The sequence below is a fragment of the Myotis daubentonii genome, chromosome 20 (genome assembly GCF_963259705.1).
Source record: "Myotis daubentonii chromosome 20, mMyoDau2.1, whole genome shotgun sequence".
NCBI classification, from domain to species: Eukaryota; Metazoa; Chordata; class Mammalia; order Chiroptera; family Vespertilionidae; genus Myotis; species Myotis daubentonii.
In genome coordinates this window covers 4,397,320-4,425,267 of record NC_081859.1, presented here as the reverse complement: position 1 = coordinate 4,425,267, position 27,948 = coordinate 4,397,320, and the positions used below count along the sequence as shown (strand labels likewise).

The window sequence follows — 27,948 nt, the reverse complement described above, 5'->3', positions numbered from 1 at the left end:
CCACGCTGGCCGGGCCAGCGCTGTGTCCTCAATGTCACCATGCTGGCCAGGCTCAGGGCTTGTTTTCTTGAGGCCTGCCTGCCTGCCTTTCACTCCACGGAAATCAAAATCTGTCTTTACAGTCAAAATTGTCTTTCCTTCCCCAAGTCGGGTGGGTCTGGGTGCCTTGCAGGGAGCGAAAGCATAAGGCAGGCAAGGAAGGCAGAACGGGTGCGCTGGGAGCGTCCCCTCGTCGCCATCAAGACAACGACACGCTTCTTTTTAAACCATTTATTCATCTGTTTGGCCCAACAGGTCATGGAGATGGAGAATAATTATCAGTTAAAAAGTTCAGGTCGCCAGGGCCCCGTGCCCCCTATGCACCTTTGGGTTATGACAACATTTTCAAAATAAGGTTTCCCTTTCGTATGTAACAATGTAAACTTCAAAAAATAGTAAACTCTAAACGCCCCCCCACCCCCACCCCACCCCCTGGTCCCTCTTCACGGGTCCATCACAGACAGGATTTCCACGCAGAGCGAGACGGCGGGATCAACAGCCTGGCGCTGAAGCGTCGCATCAGAAGATGCACGGGTTCGGGAGGCCACGCTTCCATCTCCGTCCCCAAGCAGAAGCGACCCGGCGGCCCCCTCCTCCGTGGTCACAGCGCGACCCCCGCGCCGTCACACCGCCGTCAGCATGTAGACACACGCTGGACACACGCACGCACACACACGCCCATCACATGTGGTTTTATTGGTTTTTAAAGATGTGTACATCTCAACGATAAGACGGCGCCAGTGACGGGGAACATCACTCGCTTCACATAGGCCAAGATGAAGTTTCTGTAGAAGGCACTGGAACGTCTCCGGCGGGGCCTCGGACCAACACGCGAGAGAAAGCCAGCGAGCGGGGCTCAGATGACTCCCCACCCCCCGCCCCCCGACGTTACCCGGCTCAGGCCTGACCTCCTCCACCCGCCCCCCCCTTCGCCCCCCGGCTTGGCACAGAGATGGCTTTCGATGTCCATTCCCCTTTTGCGTGTCCCCTCTGCCTATCCGTCTGTCCATCCAAACTAACTTCGTCATCTTCTGGTTCCTTAAAAAATAAAGATCCCAGCTCCGGTCTGAAACCAACAATGAGTCCCACCGCTAGGGAGTTATCACAGTGTGCAATGGAGTTTCCGGTCGAGAAGACCCAGGACAGCCGCCTGCCTCAACCAGAACCTGTGGCCCCCAGACCTGGCCGGGGCCAGGATGGCTCCTACTCGCTTTACATTCATTTAAAAAGAACTCGGGTTCTGCTCTCGTGCGCGTCGAGTCGGTACCTTAAGTGGAAGGTCTGATGTGGACAAGAGCAAGCGGGTTGGACATGCCCATGGGTCCCGTGGGACGTCCCCAGGGGACCCAGACTGTACAGGTATGTACACCTTTGCCCACCGAGGTGCCGCCAGGAACAGACCTCCGGACCCTTCGCGCCAGCGTCCCCGCGTGTCCAGGGGACGGGTCAGCGGGCGAAGGAGGGCCGGGCCCTTCTCTTGTTCTGGGGGCCGGAGCCCAGGTCCCCGCTGCCCTCCGCCGGCTCCTCCTTCTTCCGGACCTTGAGGCGGGTGAGGAGCTTGACCAGCCAGACGTCCCACTCCTCGGGCAGCAGCAGCAGCAGGAAGCCCAGGCCGATGATGACGATGGCGATGACCCGGACGCCGTTGAAGACGATGGTGGTGGTGTAGTGATCGACCACTGCGGGGGCAGAGAACGCGGTTACTCAGCGAGAAGCCAGGCGCGAGAGGGACAAGGGACGAGATGGGCCCTCGCAGGGCGGCGGGCTGTGGGCGGGGAGCTGTCTTCTCATGGCCCCAGAACCTTCCATATATATAATTATTATTATTGATTTGAGAGGAAGGGAAAGGGAGAGAGAGAGAGAAGCATCAATGATGAGAGAGAATCATGGATCAGCCGCCTCCTGCACGCCCCCGACTGGGGATCGTGCTCACAACCTGGGCATGCGCCCTGACCAGAAATCGAACCTGGGACCCTTCGGTCCACAAGCTGACGCTCTATCCACTGAGCCACACCGGCTAAGGCAGAACCTTCCTTACTTTGGCTCTGTGCCCAGTGGCAGGGGCTGCCTCAGGCACTTCACCCTTCACTCCCTCTGGTGGGAGGCCTTGAACTTGGAGTGGATTCTCCCAACTCACCTCGGTTCAGACACGGATTTGTTAGGCAAATAGACAGGGGGCGGGCAAACACAGGTTGACAGTTGTGCCTATGAAAAATAATACAATTGCCCGGCAGGCGTGGCTCAGTGGTGGAGAGTCAGCTCATGAACCAGGAGGTCATGGGTTCGATTCCCGATCAGGGCACATGGCCGGGTTTGGGGCTCGATCCCCAGTTGAGGGCGTGCAGGAGGCAGGCCATCAGTGATTCTCTCATCGTTGATGTTTCTCTCTCTCCCTCCCTCTCCCTTAAAAGAAAAAAGAATACAATAATTACTAAATAAACACACAAGAATAAACTCTGTGTGACCTGCTCTCAACTGTAGGCCTACTCTGGCCCCACCCTGTATAAATAAACCAAAGCCTGCCTGTGGCCACCTGTGGGTGTCGGGACAACGAACACATGATCGTTTATATTTCTGGTACTTTCCATGTTTTCTCCAACGACATGCTTTATTCTTAGAACTGAAGAGCATTATTTCATCCATCATGTATGCACATCGCTACGTTCTGCAGCCCAAACTTGAACGGGACTTGTGCAGATAATAAATATAAATAGCTGAAGCCGGTTTGGCTCAGTGGATAGAGTGTCGGCCTGCGGACTCAAGGGTCCCAGGTTCGATTCCGGTCAAGGGCATGTACCTGGGTTGTGGGCACATCCCCTGTGGGAGATGTGCAGGAGGCAGCTGATCGATGTTTCTCTCTCATCGATGTTTCTAACTCTCTATCCCTCTCCCTTCCTCTCTGTAAAATATCAATAAAATATATTTTTAAAAAAGAAAAAAAAAGAAAAAAAAATAATAAATATAAATACTTGGTCCCTCCCCAAATGACAGAAGAGACAAGCGATCTGGGGTGAGGAGGCAGCTGCCAATGGGCTCTGGGTGCGGGAGCGTGTGCGTGTCGATGAATGCGCCTGCGTGCGTCTGTCTACAGCCCAGCAGAGACTCACCTGCGTTCACAGGCACACTGAGGACGATCCCCAGAGACATCAGAGTGGGGTAGGTGACAGCAATTCCGAAATTTAACACGACATTGAACGCTGAAACAGAGTAAGAAGCGGTTACTCGTGACTGGCCCTGGCCGGCCTCCGTCTGACCCCGGCTGCTCGGATCACTGCCCTCGGCTCTGACCCCTGAACTCAGGGAGTGGGGGGGGGGGGGCCTCTGGGATGTGGGGATTAAGGACTTTCCTGATGACTCAGCTCCCCTCCTTCCCTAAAGAAGGAAGAGAAATGTAGTGAAGGTGACCAGTGAGAAGGCGCCAGAGACGAGGATGGGTCTCCGCACCCTTTGTTCCCCGCCTGGCTGGCAGGGACGCGGGGCTGACTGCGTCAGCAGGGGCCTGGGGTCTGCATTTTTATTTCTTATCTTTAAACATATTTATATTGATTTCAGAGAGCAAGGGAGAGGGAGGGAGAGAGAGAAACATCCATGATGCGAATCATGGATCGGCTGCCACCTGCACGCCCCACACTGGGGATCGAGCCCACATCTGGGCCACGTGCCCTGACCGGGAATCGAACCGTGACCTTCTGGTTCCTAGGTCGGCCATCTGAGCCACACTGGCCGTGCTGGGGTCTGCATTTTAGGCTGAAACGAAGAGGCGCCTCCTGGTTGCATTTCTGCCTCGCACCAGACCAGCCTTTTATCAAGTAATGATGACCATGACATTCATGATGATAATAGCTGATCATATTTATTGAACTCTGACACTTATCGATGTTCAATAAATGTTACCAGCGTCCAGCGGGCGTGGCTCAGCATCGACCTATGAACCAGGAGGTCACAGTTTGATTCCCAGTGAGGGCACATGCCCGGGTTGCGACTGAGCATCGACTTATGAACCAGGAGTCACGGTTCGATTCCTGGTCAGGGCACATGCCCGGGTTGTGGGCTCCATCCCAGTGTGGGGTGTGCAGGAGGCAGCTGATCCATGATTCTCTCTCATCATGGATGTTTCTCTTTCTCTCCCTTCCTCTCTGAAATCAATACAAATATATTTTTAAAAAATAAAAAGGAAAGCAGGGAGATGAATGTTGGTGTTTGTTATATACACACAGTGTTTTCCCCAGTCACCGTGGGCGGGGATCGCGGGCGGGGATGGCGGGAGGGGATAGCGGGCAGGCGCGCCACTCACTGAGCAGGAGGAGGGAGAATCCGCACAGGTGCCCCCAGGGGATGTGGGAGAAAGGGCTCCAGTACTCGATGCGGGTGAAGTAGAGGACGACGGGGACGCAGGAGATGAAGAGGACGTTAAACACGCCCAGGACGGACAGGAATAAGGCGGCTTCTCCGAACTTCGCGCTGCCCAGGAGCAGCTTGAAGAGAACCTGCGGGGAAGCGGACAGGCTGCAGGCCCCGCCGGCCCAGCCGGGCCCGGGGAGGCGAGGCCCTGGAGCCGGGGCTGGACCGCAGGACGGAGCCACCTGACAGCCAGTCCCACCGCCAGGCCTGCAGGGAAGGGCGGCCAGACCGGCGCTCACCGCCCACATCACAGATCCAGTGACATCACAGTGGATTCCTCTCCAGCGGCTTGGAGAGGGAGCCCCTCACGAATCGTGGGTTCACACTTGTCCGCGTTGCATTCACAACACTGCACCCCAGCTTCAGGGTGAAGACGAGGCAGCCACACGAGTGACAAATATCACCCACGATCACACACGCCTCTTGGGGACCCTACAAATCCATCTCTGGCCCGGCCAGTGCGGCTCAGTGGGTGAGCATCAACCTATGAACCAGGAGTCACGGTTCGATTCCCTGTCAGGGCACAGGCCCGGGTTGCGGGCTCCATCCCAGTGGGGGGCGTGCAGGAGGCAGCTGATCCATGATTCTCTCTCATCATGAGTGTTTCTCTCTCTCTCTCCCTCTCTCTTCCTCTTTGAAATCAATAAAAATATATTTTTAAAAAATTTAAATGACGAAGCCGCACCCTACAGGGAACCTTTCCTGTCCGATCTGGTGGGAAATTATCTCACCAAACACTGAGCCGGCCATTGAGGGTCCCTGACCTTCCCCAGTCCTCGCTGAACAATGACGTCACCAAGCTCACCCTGAAGACCCATGGCCACACCCACTTTACCCCAAATGCTACAGAGGTTTGGCCACCAATGGGAGGGTCTGGGGAGCTGGAGCCAAGGCTGCCGGGAGCTCGGGCACCGGGGACAGAGGTCCTAAGGCCCAGGCACCATCGAGGTCCCCGCGTCCGGCCAGGCGGCCACGCTGAGGCCCGGGTCCTCACGGCGGGAGGCTCCCACGCACCCGCCTTACCTTGTAGAGCGCGGACATGGACGCGGAGCCCACCACCAGCGCGATGCCGATGACCGAGTGGCTGTGGAAGCCGTCGGCGTAGGTCATCATCACGATCCCGGCGATGGCGAGGATGGCGGCCACGATCTGCGGGGGAGGAAGGCGACAGCGTCAGGGCGGGCAGAGACCCAGGGACCCTGCGTGCCCACGAGGCCGAATGTTCCCGAGAGCTCGGGAGCTGAGGGGAATGGGCCTCCTTTTCGGTCCTTTAAAAAAAAAAAAAATTTCAGAGAGGAAGAGGGAGAGAGAGAGAAGCATCAAAGATGAGAGAGAACCATCAATCGGCTGCTTCCCGCACGCCCCGCATTGGAGATCGAGCCCGCAACCCGGGCATGTGCCCTGACCGGGCATGGGACCCAGGGCCCTTCAGTCCACAGGCCGACGCTCTACCCACTGAGCAACACCAGCCAGGGCTCGCTCCTTCTTTGAACAACAAGCCAAGGCTGCCTCCTGTAAATCTCTGCTCCTGGGTAGATGGGACAGAGCCTGGCGCGGCCGCAGCACAGCTGGCCAGGAGGGCACCACGGTCAGCATCACCCGGTGGCCCGTCGCCCTCATTCTTGGGAACATGAGAAGGAGGTGCCACACCCCAGTGGCAGCTACTTACTTGGTCACGGCAGGGCCTGGCAGACAGCGCCTGGCCGTGCCCTCCCCGCTCCTTCCCAGCCCTCTGACAGCACCTCATGTGGCCTCTCTTCTCTGCACCCCGACAGCCGGGCCTGCGAGGTCCGCAGATCAGGGCCCGTGTCACACGCTCACTGCAGGGTGTTCCGACGGGGCGTGTGTCTCTGCCTGCAGGGCCACAGACGGGGCACTAGCCCTCGAGGTGCCGACACCCTTCTCAGCTGCTGCAGGGCCCTCCCTCATGGCTCCCTCCACCCTGTTGTGGTGGGTACAGGCCGCAGGTGGGAGGGGGGTGCCAGGGAGATGCTCACACGCCCGTCGTGCAAAGGAAAGCATCGAAGCGCACGGGGGATAGTGACTTTGGGACAGGTCCCCAGGGAGAAGTGTGCCAGCTCAAAGGGCAAGTCCAAGTTCTTTTTAAAAAAACGTATTTGTACTGATTTCAGAGAGGAAGGCAGAGGAAGAGAGAGAGAAACATCAACGATGAGAGAGGATCATGCATTGGCTGCCCCCTGCAGCCCCACACTGGGGATGGGGCCCGCAACCTGGGCCTGTGCCCTGACCAGGAATCGAACCGTGACCTCCTAGTTCATAAGTCAATGCTCAATCACTGAGCCACACCATCTGGGCGGGAAGTCCAAGTTCTGATCTGAGGGGTCACGGAGCCCCAGCAGCGTCGCTGGGGGTGGGGTGTGGGCACGGGGAGCACAGAACCAGCGTGTGCAATGCGAGTTTCAACCCTGGGTTTACGGGTGTTTTCTCGCTCTACGAGTCATTCAAAGCTGACCTCTGCTCGCTCTCACACTGTCACATGGCTCACATGTAGGGAGCGGTCCTGGGATGAGCGTCTCCTATGCATTTTCTCATTTAACCCTCAACGTCGGGAGATACTTTCACGCATTTCATTTTATAGACATGAAAACGGGCTCAGAGAGGTGCAGGCAGTTGCCCAGAGTCACAGAGCAGGTGTGTGGCAGAGCAGGAAAGACAGCGTGCGGGCCCGTCAGCCTGCAAAGTCAGCGTCTATATTTACACAAACAGGAAAGGATGACTCACACAGCGAGCCACCGCCGGCTGCATTTCGAGATTCGACTCCAAGTGTCCTTGGCGGTTTAGATGTCGAGTTGCTAGTGAAGGTGACACAGTTTAGGCTCAGGCAGCGCCTGCGTGGCAGACCTATTCCAGTGTGTTCCTCCCGCCATATTCTCCCGAGACGACACATCGACACATAGCACCGAGGCTCCCGAGAGAGGCGGGGATCCTCTGCAGAGACACGCTCCCGTCTGTCTGCCCACCTCTCCGGGATTAGTCGTTTTAGCCACTTCACACATATGTATTGCATGTTCAAACACCACGTGTACCGCGTACAACTCCTCATTAAGAGAAAGAGGCAGTGAGTTAACAGCGATTTTCCCAACAAGAGAACAGGAACTGACAAAAGAGCAGGCAGCTGGCTGGTGTTGCACAGTGGTTAAGCATCGACCTAGGAACTTGGAGGTCACGGTTCGATTCCCGGTCAGGGCACATGCCCGGGTTTGTGGGCTCCATCCCCAGTGGGGGGCGTGCAGGAGGCGGCCGATCCATGATTCTCTCTCATCGTGGATGCTTCTCTCTCTCCTCTCCCTTCCTCTCTGAAATCAATACAAATATATTTTTTTAAAAAAAGAAAGAGAAAAGCCCAGGACCTCAGCTGGGCCTCCCGCTCCTCCGTCAGCCTCTCCCGGTTGGAAAGCACGGGCTGTGGGTGCAGCCGATGACCCCACTCCCGCCTCCCCTGAGCTGGGGGCTGGGCTGGCTCCCCCAGTCCCTTCCCTCCTCCAGCGCCTGGCCAGAGCCGGGCGGGCCTCCGCTAGGAGGGGCCGGAGGCGGTGCCCCGGGGCCCCCACGCTCTCACGCTGTGGCCGCTCTCCCTGCCCCAAACTGCCTCCTGAAACGGGGAGGCCTCTGCCGCTGCCAACCACCAACCGGAGAAGTGGGGACCCATCGGCCCTCTCACCGACACAGAAACCCACTGAGTTCCACGGGCCAGGCCTGCCTCACCTCCTCGTACGGTTCTAGAAGGTGAGCGGGAGCGGCCAGTGTGGAATGAGGTGGCTGCGGCTCAGAGACGGGAAGTTACCGGCTCCAGGCCCGACAGCTCGCAGAGAGGAACCAAGACGCAAGCCTGACGCTGGGCTGGAGTCCCCGCTGCGTTAGGGCCCTGAGTCTGAACAGCCAGGAAGAGTGCACGGAAGCATCACAGGTGACACCAGCCATCCGGCCATCCTCCCGGGTCACCCGAGGCCGTAAGAGGCTGCCCGCCCTTAGAAGACACATTGGCTTCCTTCCGGTCTGACCTGCACCTGTTGGTTCTAGTCTGGTCATGTGACCTGCACCTGTTTTGTCTTGTCTGGTCATGTGACCTGAGTCTGTTCCTTCTGGTCTAGTCATGTGACCTGCACCTGTTTTGTCTTGTCTGGTCATGTGACCTGAGTCTGTCCCTTCTGGTCTGGTCATGTGACCTGCACCTGTTCCTTCTGTTCTGGTCATGTGACCTGCACCTGTTCCTTTGGGTCTGGACATGTGACCTGCACCTGTTCCTTCTGGTCTGGTCATGTGACCTGCACCTGTTTTTTCTGGCACCGCAGCCCTTGTGACCTGAGTAACTGTCTTAACAACACGAGTCCTCTCTGCCAACTACTCACAGACCGTTATGTCTGGGAGACTCAAGCTTGTTCCTCAGCCCTCCAGCAGGGGGCAGTGTCAGCTCCCTTCAGTCCCTGGAAACGACCCAGGGGAAGGTTCTGGGAGAACCCGTGCAGCAGGCAGGCCTGGTCCTGGGTGCGAATCCCCACCGGTTTATCCAGGGGACCCTGCCTGTCTCCCTGGCCAGCTGCTGGGCCTCCCAGATCTCACCAGCTCCCTGAACTCCCAAAAATGAGACGAGGGAAACCCAGCACCACTCACAGCGGGAGCTGTCAGGCGGCCGTCACAGCCTTCTCCCAGGAGGAGTGATGGTTAGAGACCGAAAGTCCATCACTGACGCCACCTCCTTTCTCCTTGGTTCAGCTGGGCCTGGAGCCGAGGCTGCAGCTCAGCCCACACTGGCCCCAGGGCCAAGACAGCCAGGCGAGACCAGCTCTAGGACACAAGGGAAACCCTTTTTTTTTTTTAGAGAGAGAATAGGAGGGAGGAGAAGAGACAGAGAGAGAGAGAAACATCGATGTGCGAGAGACACATGATTGGTTGTCAATTCCCAGACCGGGCTGGGAATTGAGCCTGCAACCGAGGTACATGCCCTTGACCGGAATCGAGCCTGGGACCCTCCAGTCCACAGGCCCACACGCTCTCCACGGAGCCACACCGGTGAGGGCCACACACCCTCCCCAGGCCGGGTCCCCGATGGGCACGCGCTTTAGGGAATGCTTGTGGAGAAGCCTGAAATGGAAGGTGCGTTCATGGGTGCTTGTCGAGTATGGTTTGCAAGCAAGAAGGTCTGCGAGGCACACGGAGAACAGGGGCCCCCTGCCGGGGTCCTTGCCGCCGCCAGATGGGCAGCGGGGCGGCCAGCCGCTCAGGCTCAGGGGCCAGCGCACGGAGCGAACGAGCAAGCCGATGGGCGGGCGGTGGTCGGCATGAGCGCGGGAGGGAGGCGGGCAGCCAGGACTTACCCTCACGCCCATGAACCTGTCCCTGAGAACGATCCACGAGAGCAAGAACACAAACGCCTTGTTGCAGCAGAAGAGCACGGAGGCGTCTGTGGTGTTTATTTTCTTTATTGCGTGTAAGTACAGGTAGTTTGTGAGTGTCCACAGGACACCAAACGGGGCTGCCTTGGTGAAAAACACCTTCAAAGTCAAGCCATTGCCTCCAAAAAACCGACAGCATTCCCTAAAACAGGAGAGAAGGCAGTGTTATTACCGTCGCACGATCTCCTATGCCCGTCTCTCTCTTTCGTTTTTTTTTTGTTTTGGTTTTGGTTTGGTTTTTATCGATTTCAGAGAGGAAGGGAGAGGGGACAGAGAGAAACATCCGTGATGAGAGAGAATCATGGATCGGCTGCCTCCTGCACGCCCCACCCTGGGGAGCGAGCCTGCAACCCGGGTATGTGCCCTGACCGGGAATCGAAGCACGACCTGCTGGTTCATAGATTGACGCTCAACCACTGAGCCACAGGGGCCAGGTGTTTATTTTTTTTTTTAAAGCACTTATAGAAAGGGTGGGATCTTTTTATTTATCATTACTAGAGGCCCAGTGCATGAATTTGTGCATGGGTAGAGTACCTCGGCTTGGCTGGCAATCGAGGCCTATGGGGGGGCTGGCTGGCTGGCTGGAAGGAGGGGCTACGGGAGGTTGGCAGGTTGGGGGGGCAGCAGCCGCCGGAGGTTGGCTGTGGGAATGCACTGACCACCAGAGGGCAGCTCCTGCGTTGAGTGTCTGCCCCCTGGTGGTCAGTGTGCATCATAGCGACTGGTCGACGGGTTGTTCTGGTTGTTTGGTCCTAACGGTCTCTTAGGCTTTTATATATATAATTTATGGATGTGCAGTGAAGAGAACATCGCACAATGATCTGATGTCGTGTTATTCCCTCTGTGCACGTCAGGCTGGCCCCCGATGCTTCAACAGAAGGTGGTGCAAGGATCGTGCCCATAATGCCAACCTCTTTTAACTAAGAGGTTGACCCTTTTTACGGGAACACAGTGGAAGTAGGATTTCCAAGTTCTCTCTGACTCACTGTTACAAAAAAATGATTCATGTTGGGACAGGAGCCATCCAAAGCCAGCTAGAAGCTTACACCCCCTCCAAGAACCTGCCTTTGATTCCTGCAAAGTTTGATGGATGTACACATGGGGGGAAAGGGGGTGCAGACATGGCTGGGTGCTGGCAGCCCAAGTGGCTGATGGGAAGTGGGGAGGGGCGTGGGGATCCACCCTGGAGGTGAGATTCCTGGGCCCAGTGGAGCTCTGGTGGCCCTTTGAGGGATTACAGCTCCGCTGCGCAGATTTTAGTTCTAAGGAGACCAAGGTAATTGACCCGAGGCTAGTGAGCCTGGTGCTGACGGGAGACCCCAAACTGTGCCCTCACCCGCGTCAGCTGGCTTGCCCACACAGACCTTCATTGCAAGGGAACCCGAGAGAGAGGAAGACCATCAACCCACCTGCCAGAGACCTCTTCTTGGGCACAAGGGAGGGAGCACAAGAGGTGCCCTCTTGACTGACCTCCACTTAACGGATATGACAGCCTAACACTCCTCATTCCTGGGCAGACGGAAGGCCCCAGCCACTGGTTCCTACCACCTGAGGCACGTGCTGGCCAAGACTGATTGGCTGATTGAAATATATTTTTATTGATTGCAGAGAGGAAGGGAGAGGGAGAGAGACAGAAGCATCAATGAGAGAGAATCATGGATCGGCTGCCTCCTGCACGCCCCACACTGGGGATGGAGCCTGCAACCCCGGGCATGTGCCCTGACCGGGAATCGAACCGTGACCTCCTGGTTCCTAGGTCGACGCTCAATCCCTGAGCCCCGCCGGCCGGGCCAGCAGCTCCTCTTTCACCAGCAACATCCTGTGGGTGTGGGTTTGATGCCATCAGCAAAGTCACCAAACACAAAGCCCCGTGACCACGGGCACACCTGCTCCCAATACGAGCTGTAACCCAAAACTGTGACAACCTGGAAATGTCAACGGCCCACTGTTGACCCAAGACCAAACCCAGTAGGCAAACAGCGGCTCGCCTGATAACTCATCAGCTCTACGGAACCAGCTAATGTCAGGACACAAACAACCCTGCTTCCCTCAGGCCCAGCCCCCACCCGGGGGAGCGAGAAGGAGAAGGCGGGGGCCGAGCCGAGCCTTGGCAACTGCCCGGGGTCTCTCCTCCCGCCGGGGGCCACAGCCAGAACCTGCTTCTGGAACCCGTCCCTGAAGCTGCACCGTGTCCCCGGCTGACCCGCAGGAAGCGGGCGGATGGGATGGGGGTGAGGGAGGCCTCTGGCACCCTCGGGTCCCGGGTCTGCCAACCTCCAATGCCCCAGGCCCTCCTGAGGGCCAGGGAAGGGAAAAGCCAGGAGAGGATCAGAAGGAAGCCCACAGGGCAGCCTGGATGGTCCCCAGGCCCAAGCCCTGGTTGGCACTGCATCAGCCAAAAGGGTACTTCATAAAATGACTTCTGTCTTTAAGAGAAAAAGACATTTTCCCATAAGCCTTTCCATTTTCCTTGGTTTGGCCTCATGTAAAAGAACGGGACGTTGCCCACACTGACCTCTGGATTGGTAACCGCGTCCCTGCCAGGGGCGCCACGCCGTGTTGGGGGCCACAGGAGAGGGGCAGGCGCGGAAGTGGCCGGTCAGAGCCTGTCCCTGCTCCTGGTCAATTGTGATGGAGGCGCCGGAGAGGGAGAGGCGAGGGGCTGACGTTCGGGGCCTCGTCCCCGAGTCTGTCACCTGATCGTCCTCACGTGACTTAGGGTTCAGTTCTCCCCTCTCAGTAAGTGAAAAAGCCGAGGCTCTGGGTTGAGAGACTTGCCCATCGCACCCAGATCGCTGAATTCCAGACCCCCCAAGCCCCAGGTTAATCCCCAGCCTAGGCCGGTTTGTCTTCACCCCCCACACCCCGCACCCCGCCCCCCACACGAAGGACACTGGAATCCAAGACCCAAACCTCCGTCCAGCGGGCTCGCGGGGACCCTGAGCGGGGCGCACGGAGCACCGTGGCCTCTTCCTTCGTCCCAGATGCCATTACCGAACGGGGAGCTGAGTTACAGAGCGAGGCCTCGCTCCGTCGGTCTAAACCGGGGGAGTTTTTCTCCAAGTGAGAAAAGCTGAAGAAAGAACAGGTGAAGTTTCGCTTTCAATCCCCACAGCAGCCTCCCCCAGAAGGTGTGGGCGCACCGGGCCCTTGTTATAAACTCAGAGCCCGGGTCCTCCGGGCAGAAGGTACCAGGAAGTCTCTAGATACAAGCCTGGAACCCACACCTGAACCAGCCCCCGGGTAGTTCCTGGGCACACCATGCCCCGGGAACTGCCATCCCAGTGACCAGCACTGAGGGCCCTGCCCACAGACCTGAGAACATTCAATCACACCATCCCCACGACCTTCCCGGAGACGGGGCCTCTACAGTCTCAAGGTCAAACGCTGGCACCTGCCCTACTTACCTAGACTACCATTTCCTATCCCAACGTCTTCTTCCACAAGCCCTCAAAACACGGCCGTGCAATCGCTGTCAAAGTGAGCTTTCAACGAGAGGGGCCTGGGTGCACCTGGCTTTGTCCTGCAGCTGTGATTGCACTAGGCAAGGAGACCGGCATCAAAACAAAGACGCCACTGAATACAGCAGCCTGACTAACAGAAAAACCCCCCGCCCGAGAATAAAAACAGTCCCACTCCGCCTCGATCAGAGAGTCCGCACAACTGAGGAGACGGCTCTGGCCAGAAGCTGTGCCCAGCATGCATCTGGCTTATAGTTTCTTGCCGTATATATATATATATTTTATTGATTTCAGAGAGGCAGGGAGAGGGAGAGAGAGAGACAGAAACATCAATGATGAGAATCACTGACCGGCTGCCTCCTACTGGGGATCGAGCCCGCAACTCGGGCATGTGCTCTTGACCGGAATCGAACCCAGGACCCTTCAGTCCACAGGCTGACGCTCTATCCACTGAGGCAAACCAGCTAGGGCTATGGTGCTTTTTCACTGAACAATATTTCTTGGAGGTGTTTCTTTGTCATTGCATATGGTCGTTCACCTCCCTATTTATCTATCGTCTATCTACCTGTCTGTTTGTCTGTCTATCTATCTGTAATCTGCCCATGCTTTGGGTGTTTAACTTAAATTGATATGGTTTCACTGGGAAACTGTAAAACGTCAACAATCACACCTTTTTGGTGAGGAAGGTTATGAGAGATGAAAATTTAAAATAAAACAAAGGGCGTCAAATGCTATCTGAGGAGCACAAAAGGTTCTTGAGGCTGAAATGTCTTCAGATGATCCTGCTACGCCAGTGACTGGCAACCCATTTCCTTCCATGGCCCACATAAACCGATCACTAAAATTCTGTGGCACACCAAAACCTGTATTATTTTTTTCCTGATCTGACCAAAAATAAAAAAAGATCTAATTTTGATTCATTCACGGGCCGAAGCTCTCTGTGTCCCCTCACTGTGTGAGATACCACACGTGTCGGATGCCAAAGCTCTCCGTGCCTCAGGGCTGCTGCTGGGTGTCTTGGTGAATTCTCCATGCCAGTTATAGACATGTTCATGACACATGTCAGCCCCACACCAATGTCCTGTGTGTTTCTACATGCCAGTTATATACACGTTCATGACACATGTCAGCCCCACACCGATGTCCTGGTGTGTTTCCCATGCCAGTTATAGACATGTCCATAACACGCCTCAGCCCCACACCGATGTCCTGGCGTGTTTCCCATGCCAGTTACAGACATGTCCATGACACGCCTCAGCCCCACACTGATGTCCTGGTGTGTTTCCCATGCCAGTTACAGACATGTCCATAACACGCCTCAGCCCCACACCGATGTCCTGTGTGTTTCCCATGCCCGTTACAGACATGTCCATGACACGCCTCAGCCCCACATGCCCTCACCCCGCGGCTTCCCGGCAAGCAGCTGGTGCTCTGGGCCAGCGCGTCCCGAGCGGCTGTGTTACGGGGCTGCCTCGTCCGCGGCCTAACGCGAAGCTCTCGGTGTTTTCGCTGGGCCCCCGTTAATTCAGACACGCACGCGGGGAGGCTGACACGGTGATGTTGTTGAGTCTGAGCAGAGTTTCATGTCCTCTTCACAGCGGCCCTATAAAACCCCGTTGTTTATGACGGGGGACTTAACAGGGTTTGGGCTGAGCTTGTAAACGGGCTCTTTCCTTTCATATAATTTCTCCGTGGCTGTGACTCCCACTGCCCACGTGGGACTGCTGTGAGCCGGGGGCGTGGCTCCCTCCCTCCTCTCTAAGGAAGATCTGCTAAGCCTCACCTCCCCCCCAAAACGGATTCTGCAAAATGCAAATGTCCTCCTATCCCTCAGGCCACTCTCTGCTCCCCACCACAAACATCTTTGCCAGGAAACAAGGGCACTGTCTGAGCTTAAACACACCAGCGTTCACCCAACTTCCACAAAAATTCACCAAACCGGACGCTCAAAAGGAACCATTTGAAAGACCAACACCCCAACCCTAATTCATAATGAAATATTAACCAGCCTGCCCCCCTATTCTGGTGGGGTACTTAAAGCCCTCCTTTCTTTTTGTAAAATATATTTGTATTGATTTCAGAGAGGAAGGGAGAGGGAGAAAGAAACATCCATGATGAGCGAGATTCGACAGGCTGCCTCCTGCACGCCCGCTACTGGGGATGGAGCCCGCAACCCGGGCCTGTGCCCCGACCGAGAATGCCAGTTATAGACATGTATATAACTGTGACCTCCTGGTTCACACACCTCAATGTTCAACCACTGAGCCATAACGGCCCGGCTTAAAGCCTTTCTTTGCGAAAATTCCCATCCTTCCCCCCAAACCCAAGAGCAGCAAGCAGCAAATAATGCCACGAAACGGTTCTGACGATACGTTCCTGCGGCGAGGGAGCTGTAGCTCCCAGCGCTTTTCATTTATTTTCTTATAAATTAATAATGCATGTGCGATTGAGAGGAACTCATTAAACGCGAGTGCCATAACGCCAGGCACTGAGACAGGAAGCGCGAGGAAGGACCCCGCCGTGCTCCTGAGCGGGACACTGAGTACACAAATCATTTTGTTTTTGCTCAGCTCAACGCAGACAACAGCCAAGGAGGGAAATGCAATGACGATCATTCTACTTAGAAGAGGCCCGAGAACAGGATTTGCACGAACGTCACCAAAGGCGGCTTATCCTGTTCCATCTGACCTTTGCCTCCTGTGACCAACTCAACTCGAAGGAAGGCGGGGTGGCCACCCAACCAACATGCCCTTTCCCGGCCCAGGCCCGCCAGTTACAGGGGACCCGTGAATAGCTGGGTGTCTCTTGGGGTACGGTGACCTCGGCTGGAAAACACCTCTGAAATTTCCCAGGGACCCTCAGCGGCAGACCCTAACCTGCTCAGCCCCCGGCCTGCAGGGGTGCGGCGGTCGCCAACCGTTCGGACCTCACGGATCACCAGTGGTCTGCGGGCCACCGGTTGGCGGCCGACCGCTGGTTGAGAGGACCGGCCCGCGGGTGTCTGGGCAGGTGGCCCAGCCTGCTCTGGCTCGTGCCTGGAGTAGATAAACTGTGTCTGGTGACTCTGTGACGCATTCAGCAGAGATGCTTTGTATAGAAGAGGATTTGGTCTGATTCTGCTTTAAAAACGAGGCATCGTCATGTCCAGTGATTGCGTTTCCCACAGGCCCTCCATTCCTGAGCGGAGGTAGGCCTATGAGGAATGTCCTAACGGACAATGCAAATGCCAGAAAGTCCCTTTGCTCTGTGGCCCCCGTTAGAAATAAAATAGCTCAGCCCGGCCGGCGTGGCTCGGTGGTTGAGCATCGATCTAGGAACCAGGAGGCTGTGGTTCGATTCCCGGTCAGGGCACATGCCCGGGATGTGGGCTCCATCCCCAGTGGGGGGCGTGAAGGAGGCAGCCGATCTGTGGTTCTCTCTCATCATGGATGTTTCTATCTCTCTCTCCCTCTCCCTTCCTCTCTGACAGCATTAAAAACATATATATTAAAAAAAAGAAGAAGAAAAGAGGGCCCATACGCCCACTGTTTTGTTTGAGCAGCAGCAGCAGATCCGAGCCAGAACTCCCAATTACAAACTAAACTCACTTAGGGCCACTTAACTGTAAAATACACCGCTTTCGTCGGTGACTAAGAGCAGCCCATCACTTCCCTCTGGCCTCAGGGCGATCTGGGGCCCTATCACAGTTTCTAACCCTCTTAGTCCCTGCCTGTGTCTGGCCGCTGTTCAGAGGAGGTACACTGTGTGTCTCTCTAGCAATTTCTGGCTAAGCTGACCCTGAGCCTGCCCAGGCCGGCTCGGTTCCGGTTCTGGTTCCAGGCTCCTGCGGGCCTGGCCTCCGGAAGCTACTCAGAATCCTTTTTCCTGGGGGGCGTGTGTGTGAGGCTGGCCTGTGGCTAACCAAGCCCCACCAGGGCCCTTCTTCTAAAAGCACTGTTCTGGCCCTCGCTGGTGTGGCTCAGTGGATAGAGCGTCGGCCTGCAGACTGGGGGGGTTCCAGGTTCGATTCCGGTCAAGGGCACATGCCCAGGTTGTGGGCTCAATCCCTGGTAGAGGGTGTGCAGGAGGCAGCCAATCCATGATTCTCTCTCATCATTGATGTTTCTATCTCTCTCTCCCTATTCCTTCCTCTCTGAAATCAATAAAAATATATTTTTAAAAATAAACAAAAATAAAGCAGGGCTCTCTGATTACACCTGTCTATATATATATATATATATATATATATATATATATATATATATACACACACACACATTGATATATATATATATTAAGGATTTTAGAGAGGAAGGGAGAGGGAGATGAAAACATCAATGATGAGAGAGAATCATGGATCGCCTGCCTCCTGCACACCTCACACTGGGGATCAAGCCTGCAACCCAGGCATGTGCCCTGACCGGGAATCGAACGGTGACCTCCTGGTTCCTAGATCGACGCTCAACCACTGAGCCACACCAGCCAGGCAGCCTCTTTTTGAAGGGACAGCAAACCAGTGGGCTCCGTATGAGAAAATAAAGTCAGCGAAGGCCAGACGCGGCTTTGAGTGTGACAGTCACATGCAGGGTGTTCAGACACGCGAGGGGGCGCCTGGGTTGGGAGGGGAATGAGTCATCGAGTCCTTGCAAGGGACAGATCTGAGCCACAGAGAGCCACAGAGAGCCACCGTCATCCCGAGGAGCCGGCTGGAGCCAAAGAGCGCCCCACTCCCACCCTCCCTGGGGACCTGCCCTCGGCTATTTTAAAAAATATTTTTATTGACTCCAGAGCGGAAGGGAGAGGGAGAGAGAGAGAGAAACATCAGCGATGAGAGAGAATCATGGATCAGCTGCCTCCTGCACGCTCCACACTGGGGATCAAGGTAACAACCCGGGCCTGTGCCCTGACCGGAATCCAGCTGTGACCTCCTGGTTCCTAGGTTGATGCTCAACCACTGAGCCACACCAGCCCGGCACCCTCTAGGTCAGTGGTCGCCAATCTTTCGGACCTCATGGACCACCGGTTGGCGACCGCTGCTCTCGGCCATTTTAGAAGATGCCGCCTGGCTCTCCTGCTTCATATAGGGGAGCTCCCAGGCCTGGGGGGGGGATGGGGGCGTGGAGGGAGGGGCTGGAGGTGGAGGTACAGGTGTTCTCCACCCCAGAGAAGTGGGGGGCGGGGAGGGAGAGAGAATTCGGCCGTCCCACTAAGACATCGGGGGACCCCTGTCTTGTCAGGTCTGCCCCAGGAGCCCCCTGCCCCCGTGGGAGACCCACCTGTACCGCTGCCTCACCGACGGCCGCTCGGGGGCCTTGCACGCGTGGCCCACGTAGTACAGCGGGAAGAACAGGCAGTTCCAGGAGGTGGCGAACCAGGTCAGGGTGAAGGGCGCGTCGAAGGTGCGGAAGGTGCGCTTGGCAAGCTGCGTGGCGCCGGCCCAGGAGGTGCACACGCTCAGCACCACGGCCAGCCCCCAGCCCAGCTTGCGCAGCCGGGGCCCCGAGCAGCGGCAGCAGCGGCGGCTCCCGCGCCCGGCCTCCGACCCCGCCGCCGGGGCCTCCGCGGGGGCCGGGCCCTCCCGGGGGCGCTCCTCCCCTGCGGAGAGAAGGCGCTCAGGTCAGCGGGCTCCACATCTTCCCGGAACGGGCACCCACCCCACCCACAACCCTGGCCAAGGTCAAGGCGAGACACCTGGGGAGGGGAGGGACAGGGTGTGTGGAGGCAGCTTTTTGAAACAAAACAGACCAGGGTCATGGCCGGCCGCCCAGGAGGACACGGGAGGGGCCTTCGGCAGCCTCCCGAACGGACACTTAAATAGATGTCATCACCTGGCCGACCGGTGGGCGTGGCTCAGGGGTTGAGCCTCGACCTAGGAACCAGGAGGTCACGGTTCGATTCCCGGTCGGGGCACAGGCCCGGGTTGTGGGCTCCATCCCCAGTGTGGGGCGTGCAGGAGGCAGCCGATCCATGATCCTCTCTCATCATGGATGTCCCTCTCCCTTCCTCTCTGAAATCAATAAAAATATATTTTAAAAAATAGAGACATTTTAGGGGAGGCCAGGGGAAGGTCAATGGGGAAAAAAAAAAAAGGAGACATATGTACGACTATCTGTAATACTTTAAACAATAAAATAAAATTTCAAATAAAAATAGAGACATTTTCTCGGGTGTTCCTGATCTCCAGAACCCTGACCCCCCACCTGTGGCCCACAGGCAGCAGCATCACCCCCACCACCCCGACCCCCGCCTGCTGGAAATAAATGCACAATCTCGGGCCCCACCCACAACCCCAGACCCCGAATCTGCATCCCAACAGGTGGCCTGTGTGCGCGGCCTTGGCCTTGGGATACCACCCTCCCCCCATTCCCCCAGGACACACAGACGGCTGGAGGGGCAGCGTGTAGCCTGCGTGGGCTCCGGGTGCTGCTGTGCTCCCAGGCCTGGGTCGGGGCGGTGCCGGGGGCTGGGTTCCCACCTGAGGCCTCACGCCTGGACCTCTGAACGCCCCCAGGACCTGCCCCGAAGCCCCTCCCTGTCCAGTACTTAAAGGCACAGATACCGAGATTCTCCACCTGGTTGGCACTAACCACTGAGCAGCCTGGTTGGCGCTAACCACTTAGCACACTGGCTGGGCTCCCTCTTCTCTCTCTTTTTTAAAACCCTCCCCTGAGGGTATTTTCCCATTGATTTTTAGGGAGAGTGGAAGAGAGAGGGAAAGACAGAGAGAAACATCGATGTCAGAGAAACGCATCCTTGGGTTGCCTCCTGCACGCGCCCCGACCAGGTGCCGTGCCCTTGACCGGAATCGAACCCGGGGCCCTGCAGTCCCCAGGCCGGCGCTCTATCCACTGAGCCACACCGGCCAGGCCCTCTTCTCTCTTCATTTGCTCTAACTGGCTTCCTGCCGCTGGCGGGCCGGCCTCCCTCCGGCTTGGGAGCGTTACTTAGAAACCGCGGCGGGCAGCTGGCGCTGGGCAAGGCCGGCCTCGCACCCCGAGCGTGTAACTTCCGGATCAGCGGCGCCCCGTGCCCACAGGCCGCGGCGCGGCGTTCTTCCCCAGTGTTTGCTTCTCATTCCGGATGGCGTGCCTGTCGGTCAGCCGGAAACCTAAACAGAGCTGTGCCTTGCGTCGGGGGCAACCACGGGCGGATGGGGACTCCCGGGAGCCGGCGGGCTGGCCTTTCCCGCTGGCCTGGCACCAGGCCCGCAGCCCCGGGCCCACGGCGCTAGGAGGTCGTCTCCACTCCGGGGGTGAGGCGGGGAGGGCAGAATACACCGGGGTCAAACTTACTCTATTTTGTTTACACTTTAAATAAAGCTTTCAGCAGCTTTAACAGCCTTAAACCAGGTGTTGCATAGCATGCTGTCTGGAACGTACTAAAGGGTGTCCCAAAATTCACGCAAGAAGTAATGCTGATAGAAAACACCGGTTTATAATTAAAAATTGGAAATTTTTTATTGATTCATAAAGCTTACAGGATAGGGTTATGTGTGGAAATAGCACATCGGGTAAACGGCCTCCACAGCTTTGCTGGCACATCCGCAAAGCCATGGTCTTCATCGGTCTTCCTTGTCCCTGCTCCTGGGCCATCATTGGTACTTGGTGATCTTTATCAAATGGAAGGGATTGAAATCAAAGGGCAACAGATATTAGAATCTGATTCAATAAACCAAGTAAAATTAGACTTTTATTTTTTGCTGTTGTTGTTAATGCTCACGCAAACTTCAAATCTTGCATGAATTTTGGGACACCCTGTAACTCTATGAGGCAAAATCTTGATTCAAGACCGTCTGTTTGCCCGGCCGGGCTCGATCCCCAGTGCGGGGCGTGCAGGGGGCGGGTGATCCATGATTCTCCCTCATCACTGATGTTTCTTTTCTATCTCTCTCTCTCCCTCTCCTTTCCTCTCTGAAATAAATCAAAATATATTTTTAAAAACTTCACTTGGAGGAGCACAGTTCATGGATTTTAGTAAATTAACGGAAGGGTGAAGCCATCCCCACTACCCCGTCTTGGAACATCCCATCACTTCACGATGAGCCTCATGCCCGTTTGCAATCACGCCCCATGTCTACCCCAGCTCCCAGCCACCACAAATCTGGTCTCTACCTCTGCAGGTTCGGCGATTCTGAACACTCGCAGACCATGCAGGCCTCTGCACCCGATTCCTTCACTTATCATAATGGCACCGGGGTTCACCCATGCTGTAGCCTGTGCCAGTCATTCTTTTTTTCTTTTTAATATGTTTTATCTACTTTTTTTAGAGAGAGAGGAAAGGACAGGGAGAGAGAAAGATAGAAACTTCGGTAAGAGAGAATCATCAATTGGCTGCCTCCTGCACGCCCCCTACTGGGGATCGAGCCCACAACCCAAGTATGTGCCCTGACCAGGAATCAAGCCAGCGACCTCTTGGTTCATGGGTCGATGCTCAACCACTGAGCCACCCTGGCCGGGCAGCGCCCGTCATTCGGCATGGCAGACGGCCTGTGCTGTGTGCATCCATTCGTCCCTGGAGGGACACGTGTGTTGCTCCCAGTTTCTGGCTCCTGTGACTCATGCCGCCAGGAACCCTCACATATACGTCTCGGTGTGACGTCTATGTTGTCATTTCTCTTGGGCGGACCAGTTAGGTTTGGGGGCCTCTGATCCAACAAAGATTTATTGGCACCTCCTGTGGGACATGAGGCAGGCAGTGCACCCCAAGAGGACACGGCTGATGCTGCTCTGGGACTAGAGCCCCCCCTTTTATCCAGGCCGGCCCCAGGGGAAGAGGACCACTTCCCAGGTGTTGATCAACGACGTGTGAGCCCATTCAGGACGAGCTTTTGCAAAATGAGGAGCTTGGAAGGCAGCTTTTCTTCAGGGCCATTTGCAAGTGTCATTCAGCTCCCAAAAATGCAGTTTGGGTTTTGTTGATGCCATCCACTCGTTAAATCCTTGCTCAGTGAATTTATGTGCGACGTGGGCATCGGGGGAGCTGTGCAGGAGGCGGGACTAAACTTGCTGCCCCTGGTGGCCTGGCAGGTGCCGGTGCCGGTGCCGGCGGAGCAACAGGTGATGGGAAACGAGGCTTGCACGGGACGCCCAGGGCCTGCCGAGGCCTTTTACCTGCAAACCACAGCTCACACACACACACACACACACACACACACACACACACACTCAGGCACACATGCACAAACGCACACACCCCATACACGCACATGCAAATGCAAGCACACACCTGCACAAATGTACACACATGTCTAAGCATGCACACACATACACAAAGCAGGCACACACACACAAACATACACATACAAATTCAAACATGCATAGGCACACACACAAGCACACCACAGAAACACACACACACATACACCTGCACACACCTACACAAACACAATGCACACGGGCACACATGCACACACATCCGTACACACAGACACATGCATGCAACATGCACACGCACACATGCACACACAAGCCCACACATGCATAGGCACAGGCACACACACACAAACAGGCACACCCAGCCCCATTTCTCAGTGGCCCCGGGTCACGCCCCCGAGCTCTGCTCGTAAGTGACTCAGTAGGCGTGCCATGTCTCTGCTGACAGCCGGCGTGAGGCCTGTCTCCTCCAGTCTCATCTCAGGAGACGGAGGGCTGGGCTCCAGTCCGATGGCTCACCAGCTCCGGGAGCTGGGACTGACATGGGAGTCGCGACCTGCCGCCGGCGTCCCTCCCTCCACACGCCTCCCCGAGGCACACGAGGTCTTCACCACCGAGAACGAATCCCTCGCCAGAAAGGCTTTTAAGGGTGACATCTCTCCTGGCTCCCCCGCAGGCTGAACCTCGGCCGCGCCTGCCACCCGTCCCCCGCGAAGGCGGCCAGCTCAGGTCCCTGGCTTCCCTCCCGCGTCCCCACTCTTCCCTGTCTCTGCCTGTCATCCATTCCCGCTTTTCAAGGCCAGCCACCCCCTCTCCCTCCCCCGGGCCGTCACTGCATCATCACCTTCCTCTGGGGCGACCCGGGGCCTGTCCGGAACAGCCTCCGGCCTCCGTTTACAGAAACACCGGCTGTTGAAAAACCCCTGCTGTGCCCGGGAATCGACCGTGACCTCCTGGTTCATAGGTTGCCGCTCAACCACTGAGCCACCGCCGCGGGCAGGGACCTTCCGGGCCAGGTGCAGAGCAGGCAGGGAGGTGGTGAAGGTGGGGTGACAAGTCAGGTGAGAGAGAGAGATGGGGGGGGCGGGGGGATGAATGGACAAGCACTAAATCCAGACGGCCACATGCAGGGGGAGGGACCGGGGAGCGGAAGGCGGAGAAGAAGTCTGACCCTTGTAAGCAGACAGCCTCCCTCGTAGGCAGCACGGAAACCCCAGGAAGATCCGGCCGGTGTGGCTCAGTGGTTGAGTGTCGACCTAGGAACCAGGAGGTCAGGGTTCGATTCCTGGTCAGGGCACAGGCCCGGGTTGTGGGCTCGATCCCCAGTGTGGGGCGTGCAGGAGGCAGCCTATCGATGATTCTCTCTCATCATGGATGTTTCTCTCCCTCTCCCTTCCTCTCTGAAATCAATAAAAATATATTTTAAAAAGGAAAATAAGAGGGACATACTGTCATCCTCTTCTGCACATGAGAGAAGTGCCGCTCACAGAGCTGGGATCACTAGCCACAGGGACTGGCTGAGCGGGAGCCATGGGCACCGCCTCCTGTCCATCTGACCCCACAGCCTCACTCTCTCCACAGGCGACCTGCCGCTGGCCTCCAGGGGGATTTATTGTATTGCTCTCAATTACCGGTTCCTACCGAATGCAATTTCATTGAATGCTAGAGACCTGGTGCACGAAATTCGAGCATGGGTAGGGTCCCTAGGCCTGGCCGGTGATCAGGGCCGATCGGGGCCTTCCAGCTGCGGGCTGTGGCCTTCCTTCGTTCCGTGCCGCCCCATGGTGGTCAGCACACATCATAGCGAGCGATCGGTCTCCTGATGGAGCTGCCGCAGGGACAATTTGCACAATAGGCTTTTATATAGATAGATGGGAATACAGACGATCCCAGGAAATACTATTCTGCAAGGATGTGTCGCTGATTAATGTCCAGTGTCTGTGCTCCATGGGAAAGCCAGGATGAGGACATGAAAACAAGAGTGGCTGTCAGAGAGGGCACGGCATCCACCCGGCTGGAACCACGGTTCAAGCCTCAAGCCCCATCCTCCAAGTGCCCTGGGCCGGGCCAGCACACCCCCCGCCACTCCTGCCCAAACGGCCCCTCCCCTCCCTCTGCACCTGACAAGTCTCACCTCAGCTGCTACGCCTCTACCTCAGAAGGCCGCCTCCTCAGGGAAGCCTCCTCAGATTGCTCAATGATCAGTGTCCCTGGGACACTGTTTTCAGCTCTGAACCAGAACATACTACCTGTATTAGACAACTAATTTACCCATGTGCAGTGGATAACTAACCTATCTCTTATGCACTAGATAACTAGTCTACCTTTAGGCACCAGATAGATAGCTAATCTATCTCTTATGTACCAGATAACTAATCTATATGCACTAGATAGCTAACCTATCTATATTACTGGATAACTAATTTACCTATTTGCACTAGATAGCTAATCTATATTACTAGATAAATAATCTACCTATATGCATGCACTAGATAGCTAAGCTATGCATATGTACCAGTTAACTAATCTACCTATAACTACTAGATAACTAATTATCTATGCACTTTCCCCCACTAGCCTGAAACGTCCTTAAGAGAACGAAGCCACTATCGTTCATTCCTGCAATCCCACGGCCTTGCTCAGTGCCCGGAGGACACGGAGGGGGGCCCGGTGAGGTGCCTGCTGGGTAAATGAAGTCATCCTCCCCACCTCCCACGCCGGAGTCCCACCACGCAGCACGTTGCCTATTTTAGGTTTATGTGTCCCCCACGCTGGTGCCTCCCCGCACCCCCCTCCTTGTTAGAAACACTCCGCAGCTAATAAATACTCCCGGCCGTCGCTCTGCCATCACACAGACAGCCGCAGTGTGGGGACCCCCGCGCCCTGCGCATCCGCGGCCAAACAAGATGAGTCAACACTCCCAGGCAGGCACGCAAGGCGCACACAGCTCCAACAGATACACCCAGAGCCACACTGAACCAAAGCGACGAGGGAAAAACAACACCCAACCCCCTAAAGACAGAAAATGAGACGTAGGTAAGTGGTCGCAAGTTAGTGCAAAACGACGTTCTGACCCGCCAGCCCTGGGTGACAATCCTGCTTCCCCACCAACCAAGCCACACGTCTGGGCCTCACCGTCCTCATCTGTAGGATGGGCACACGGCACAAGGATGGCACAGGCAGCCTCTGCCTGGCCGGCCTCCGTCTTGCTCTCTGTCTTCAGTCTCGTTGCAACAGGTGAGCGCTCTGAGTCCCGCCTGCAGTCTGGGAGCAGGCAGGAGCCGGGGCCACCCTGCACGCGGCTCGCACAGGGCTGCTAGCTCAGAGGCCCAGGACCTTAACTGAGGGGTCTGCTTTCTTTCTTTCTTTTTTTAAAAAAAATATATTTGTATGGATTTCAGAGAGGAAGGGAGAGGGAGAGAGATAGAAACATCCATGATGAGGGAGAATCCTGGATCGGCTGCCTCCTGCACGCCCCACACTGGGGATGGAGCCTGCAACATCGCCCTGACTGGGAATCGAACCGCGTGACCTCCTGGTTCATAGGTCGATGCTCAACCCCTGAGCCACACCAGCCGGGCCTGAGGGGTCTGTGTTCTGCTCCCCACTCATGGACTGGCCCTTCCCAGCCCTCACCTGGACATCCTGGCCAGCTCTCTCATCCCACACTCTGCCTCCTGGGAGGGGAGCAAGGGCTGAGGGGAGGGGGGTCTCTCTCTGCTCCCTCCTCCCTCCACATGGGAGAGCGAGCTCCTGCACTCAGGCAGGTGGCAGCTAGGTCTAAGTCAGGCTCGCTCTCCCAGTCCCTGCTCCACAGCCCGACTGGGGGCCAGAACGCATTTCCATGCGGGTGGCCTTGCTCTCCCTGCCTGTCCCCAGCAGCTGGGGCTGGGAGGTCACAGCACAGCTCAGCCTGGGCAGCCACCGGGCCTCTCCCGGCTCAGCAACACCTGGCTCTGCGTGGAGCAGGAGATGCTCCAAACCAGGGACCAGGGACGCCAGCGTGTGTGAGCGTGGGGGGCACTGGCTAGTGTCCGGGCGGGCCCCTCCTGCCCAGTGAGTGCCCAGGCCACGCCAGGAAGGAGCCGAGGCCACGCTGCTGCGCTGCCAGATGTGCGGGGGGCTGGGGGGGGGGGGCCTGCACCAAGGAGCTGCGCGCTGTGAGGCGCACCCCGGCTGCCTGTGGACCTCGCTGCAGCTCAGGGCGCCAGAGCTGCCAGGTGCCGCCTCCGCAGGCAGCTGCACTGCGGGGACGCCTCCCCCGGAGCTGGCAGCCCCCCTCCCAGGCCTGGCGCCCCATGGCCCTGTGGCGGGGAAAGGGGGCGACCCCGCTGGGGTGCAGACCCCCGGCCCCGCCCGCGCCCCTACCTTCCACTTTGGTGAGGGTCAGCACCGGACTGTTGCAGGCGCTGAGCGGAGCCACCCGGGCCGAATGCTTCTTCATGGTGAGCCGTCCGCCCGCGGGAGTCGCGAGCGCCTACATCCTGGGGCCGGCCGAGCGCCCCGGGTGCCCGCGGCCTCCACCCTGCAGGCCCTGCCGGCGGCCAGCGCTCCGGTCCCCCTCCCGTCGCTGCGCTCACTGCGGCCGCCCTGGCCCCGCGGAGCGCATCTCCCCGGCCCGCCGCGCCGCTCCGCCGCTCCGGGCGCGCACGCCTCCCGCCGGGGCTGCTGCGAACTCCGACGTCACGGCCAAGTGCGCGCCCCACGCCCACCCGGCGCACCTGCCCCGCCCCCGCCCACCGCGCAGCCAGCGTCTCCCTCCCGGCCGGGTCCTGGCTGCAGCCTCGGGCGGGCGAGCGCCGGCCACCGGCTGATGGGTCCGGCGCGCTGGAGGGGACCCCCGAGAACTTGACCTCGAGGCTCCACAGGTTTAGCTGGAGAGTGGCCGCCTCTCTCTGCAGCGGGTTTGCGGGAAGAGCCGGCAAAAGGAAAGCTCCCCAGGCGCGCATTAACTTCCGCGGGGACATTTTTTATTCTCTTTTAATCCTCACTCTCCTATGTTTTCCCACTGCTTTATAGAGAGAGTGGAATTGGGAGGGAAAAGGAGAGAAATATCGATGTGAGAGAAACACATAGATTGGTTGCCTCCTGCAGGTGCCCTGACCAGGGCCGGGGACCGGGGCCAGGGAGGAGCCCGCAACTGAGGTCCGTGCCCTTGACCGGAATCCAACCTGGGACCCTTCAGTCCGCAGGCCGACGCTCTATCCACTGAGCAAACCGGCCAGGGCTACGGGCACATGATTCCGTGTGGCCCCTGGGGACGGCTCTTTTGGGGGGAAAAAAAAGAGGCCAAGGCTGCAGCAACAGAGCAGCCACTAGAGAGCAAAGGTCCCAGGAGGTTTCAGCGCTGCCCACGGCCCCAGTCCGGACAGGCCCCACCACCTGGGGGACAGAGAAAGCTGCATTGCGCCCCGCTCCGGGTTCCCGTTGCCATAGCGGGACGGGCATGCGCCTCTGCAGGGGCTGGACTCCCTGCCCCCGCTCAGGCCCGGATGTAACCTA

General features: G+C 57.3%; 1 protein-coding gene and 1 long non-coding RNA gene across 7 annotated transcripts in view; one reads left to right on the top strand and one right to left on the bottom strand.

Annotated features, from left to right (window-relative positions):
- Positions 1–255: 255 nt before the first annotated feature.
- SLC35F3 (solute carrier family 35 member F3) overlaps positions 256–27,948 on the bottom strand; it is a 50,575-nt gene continuing 22,882 nt past the window's right edge. For 3 of the 6 annotated variants that reach the window (XM_059677675.1, XM_059677677.1, XM_059677673.1), the window contains exons 3-8: positions 18,571–18,889; positions 9,777–9,996; positions 5,464–5,589; positions 4,334–4,526; positions 3,147–3,236; positions 256–1,718 (exon numbers count right to left, since the gene is read on the bottom strand). In XM_059677675.1, coding sequence (XP_059533658.1) covers positions 1,486–1,718; positions 3,147–3,236; positions 4,334–4,526; positions 5,464–5,589; positions 9,777–9,996; positions 18,571–18,889 — 1,181 coding nt within the window. In that variant the 3' untranslated portion in view covers positions 256–1,485. Of the gene's footprint in view, positions 1,719–3,146; positions 3,237–4,333; positions 4,527–5,463; positions 5,590–9,776; positions 9,997–18,570; positions 18,890–26,814; positions 27,010–27,948 lie in introns of those variants that run through there. The other 3 variants (XM_059677679.1, XM_059677678.1, XM_059677674.1) reach the window with 3 other exon arrangements.
- The window catches only part of LOC132222560 (uncharacterized), a 177,927-nt gene continuing 169,115 nt past the window's right edge, over positions 19,137–27,948 (top strand). Inside the window, exon 1 of the long non-coding RNA XR_009450260.1 lies at positions 19,137–19,234. This is a non-coding gene — a long non-coding RNA (uncharacterized LOC132222560). The remainder of the gene's footprint in view (positions 19,235–27,948) is intronic.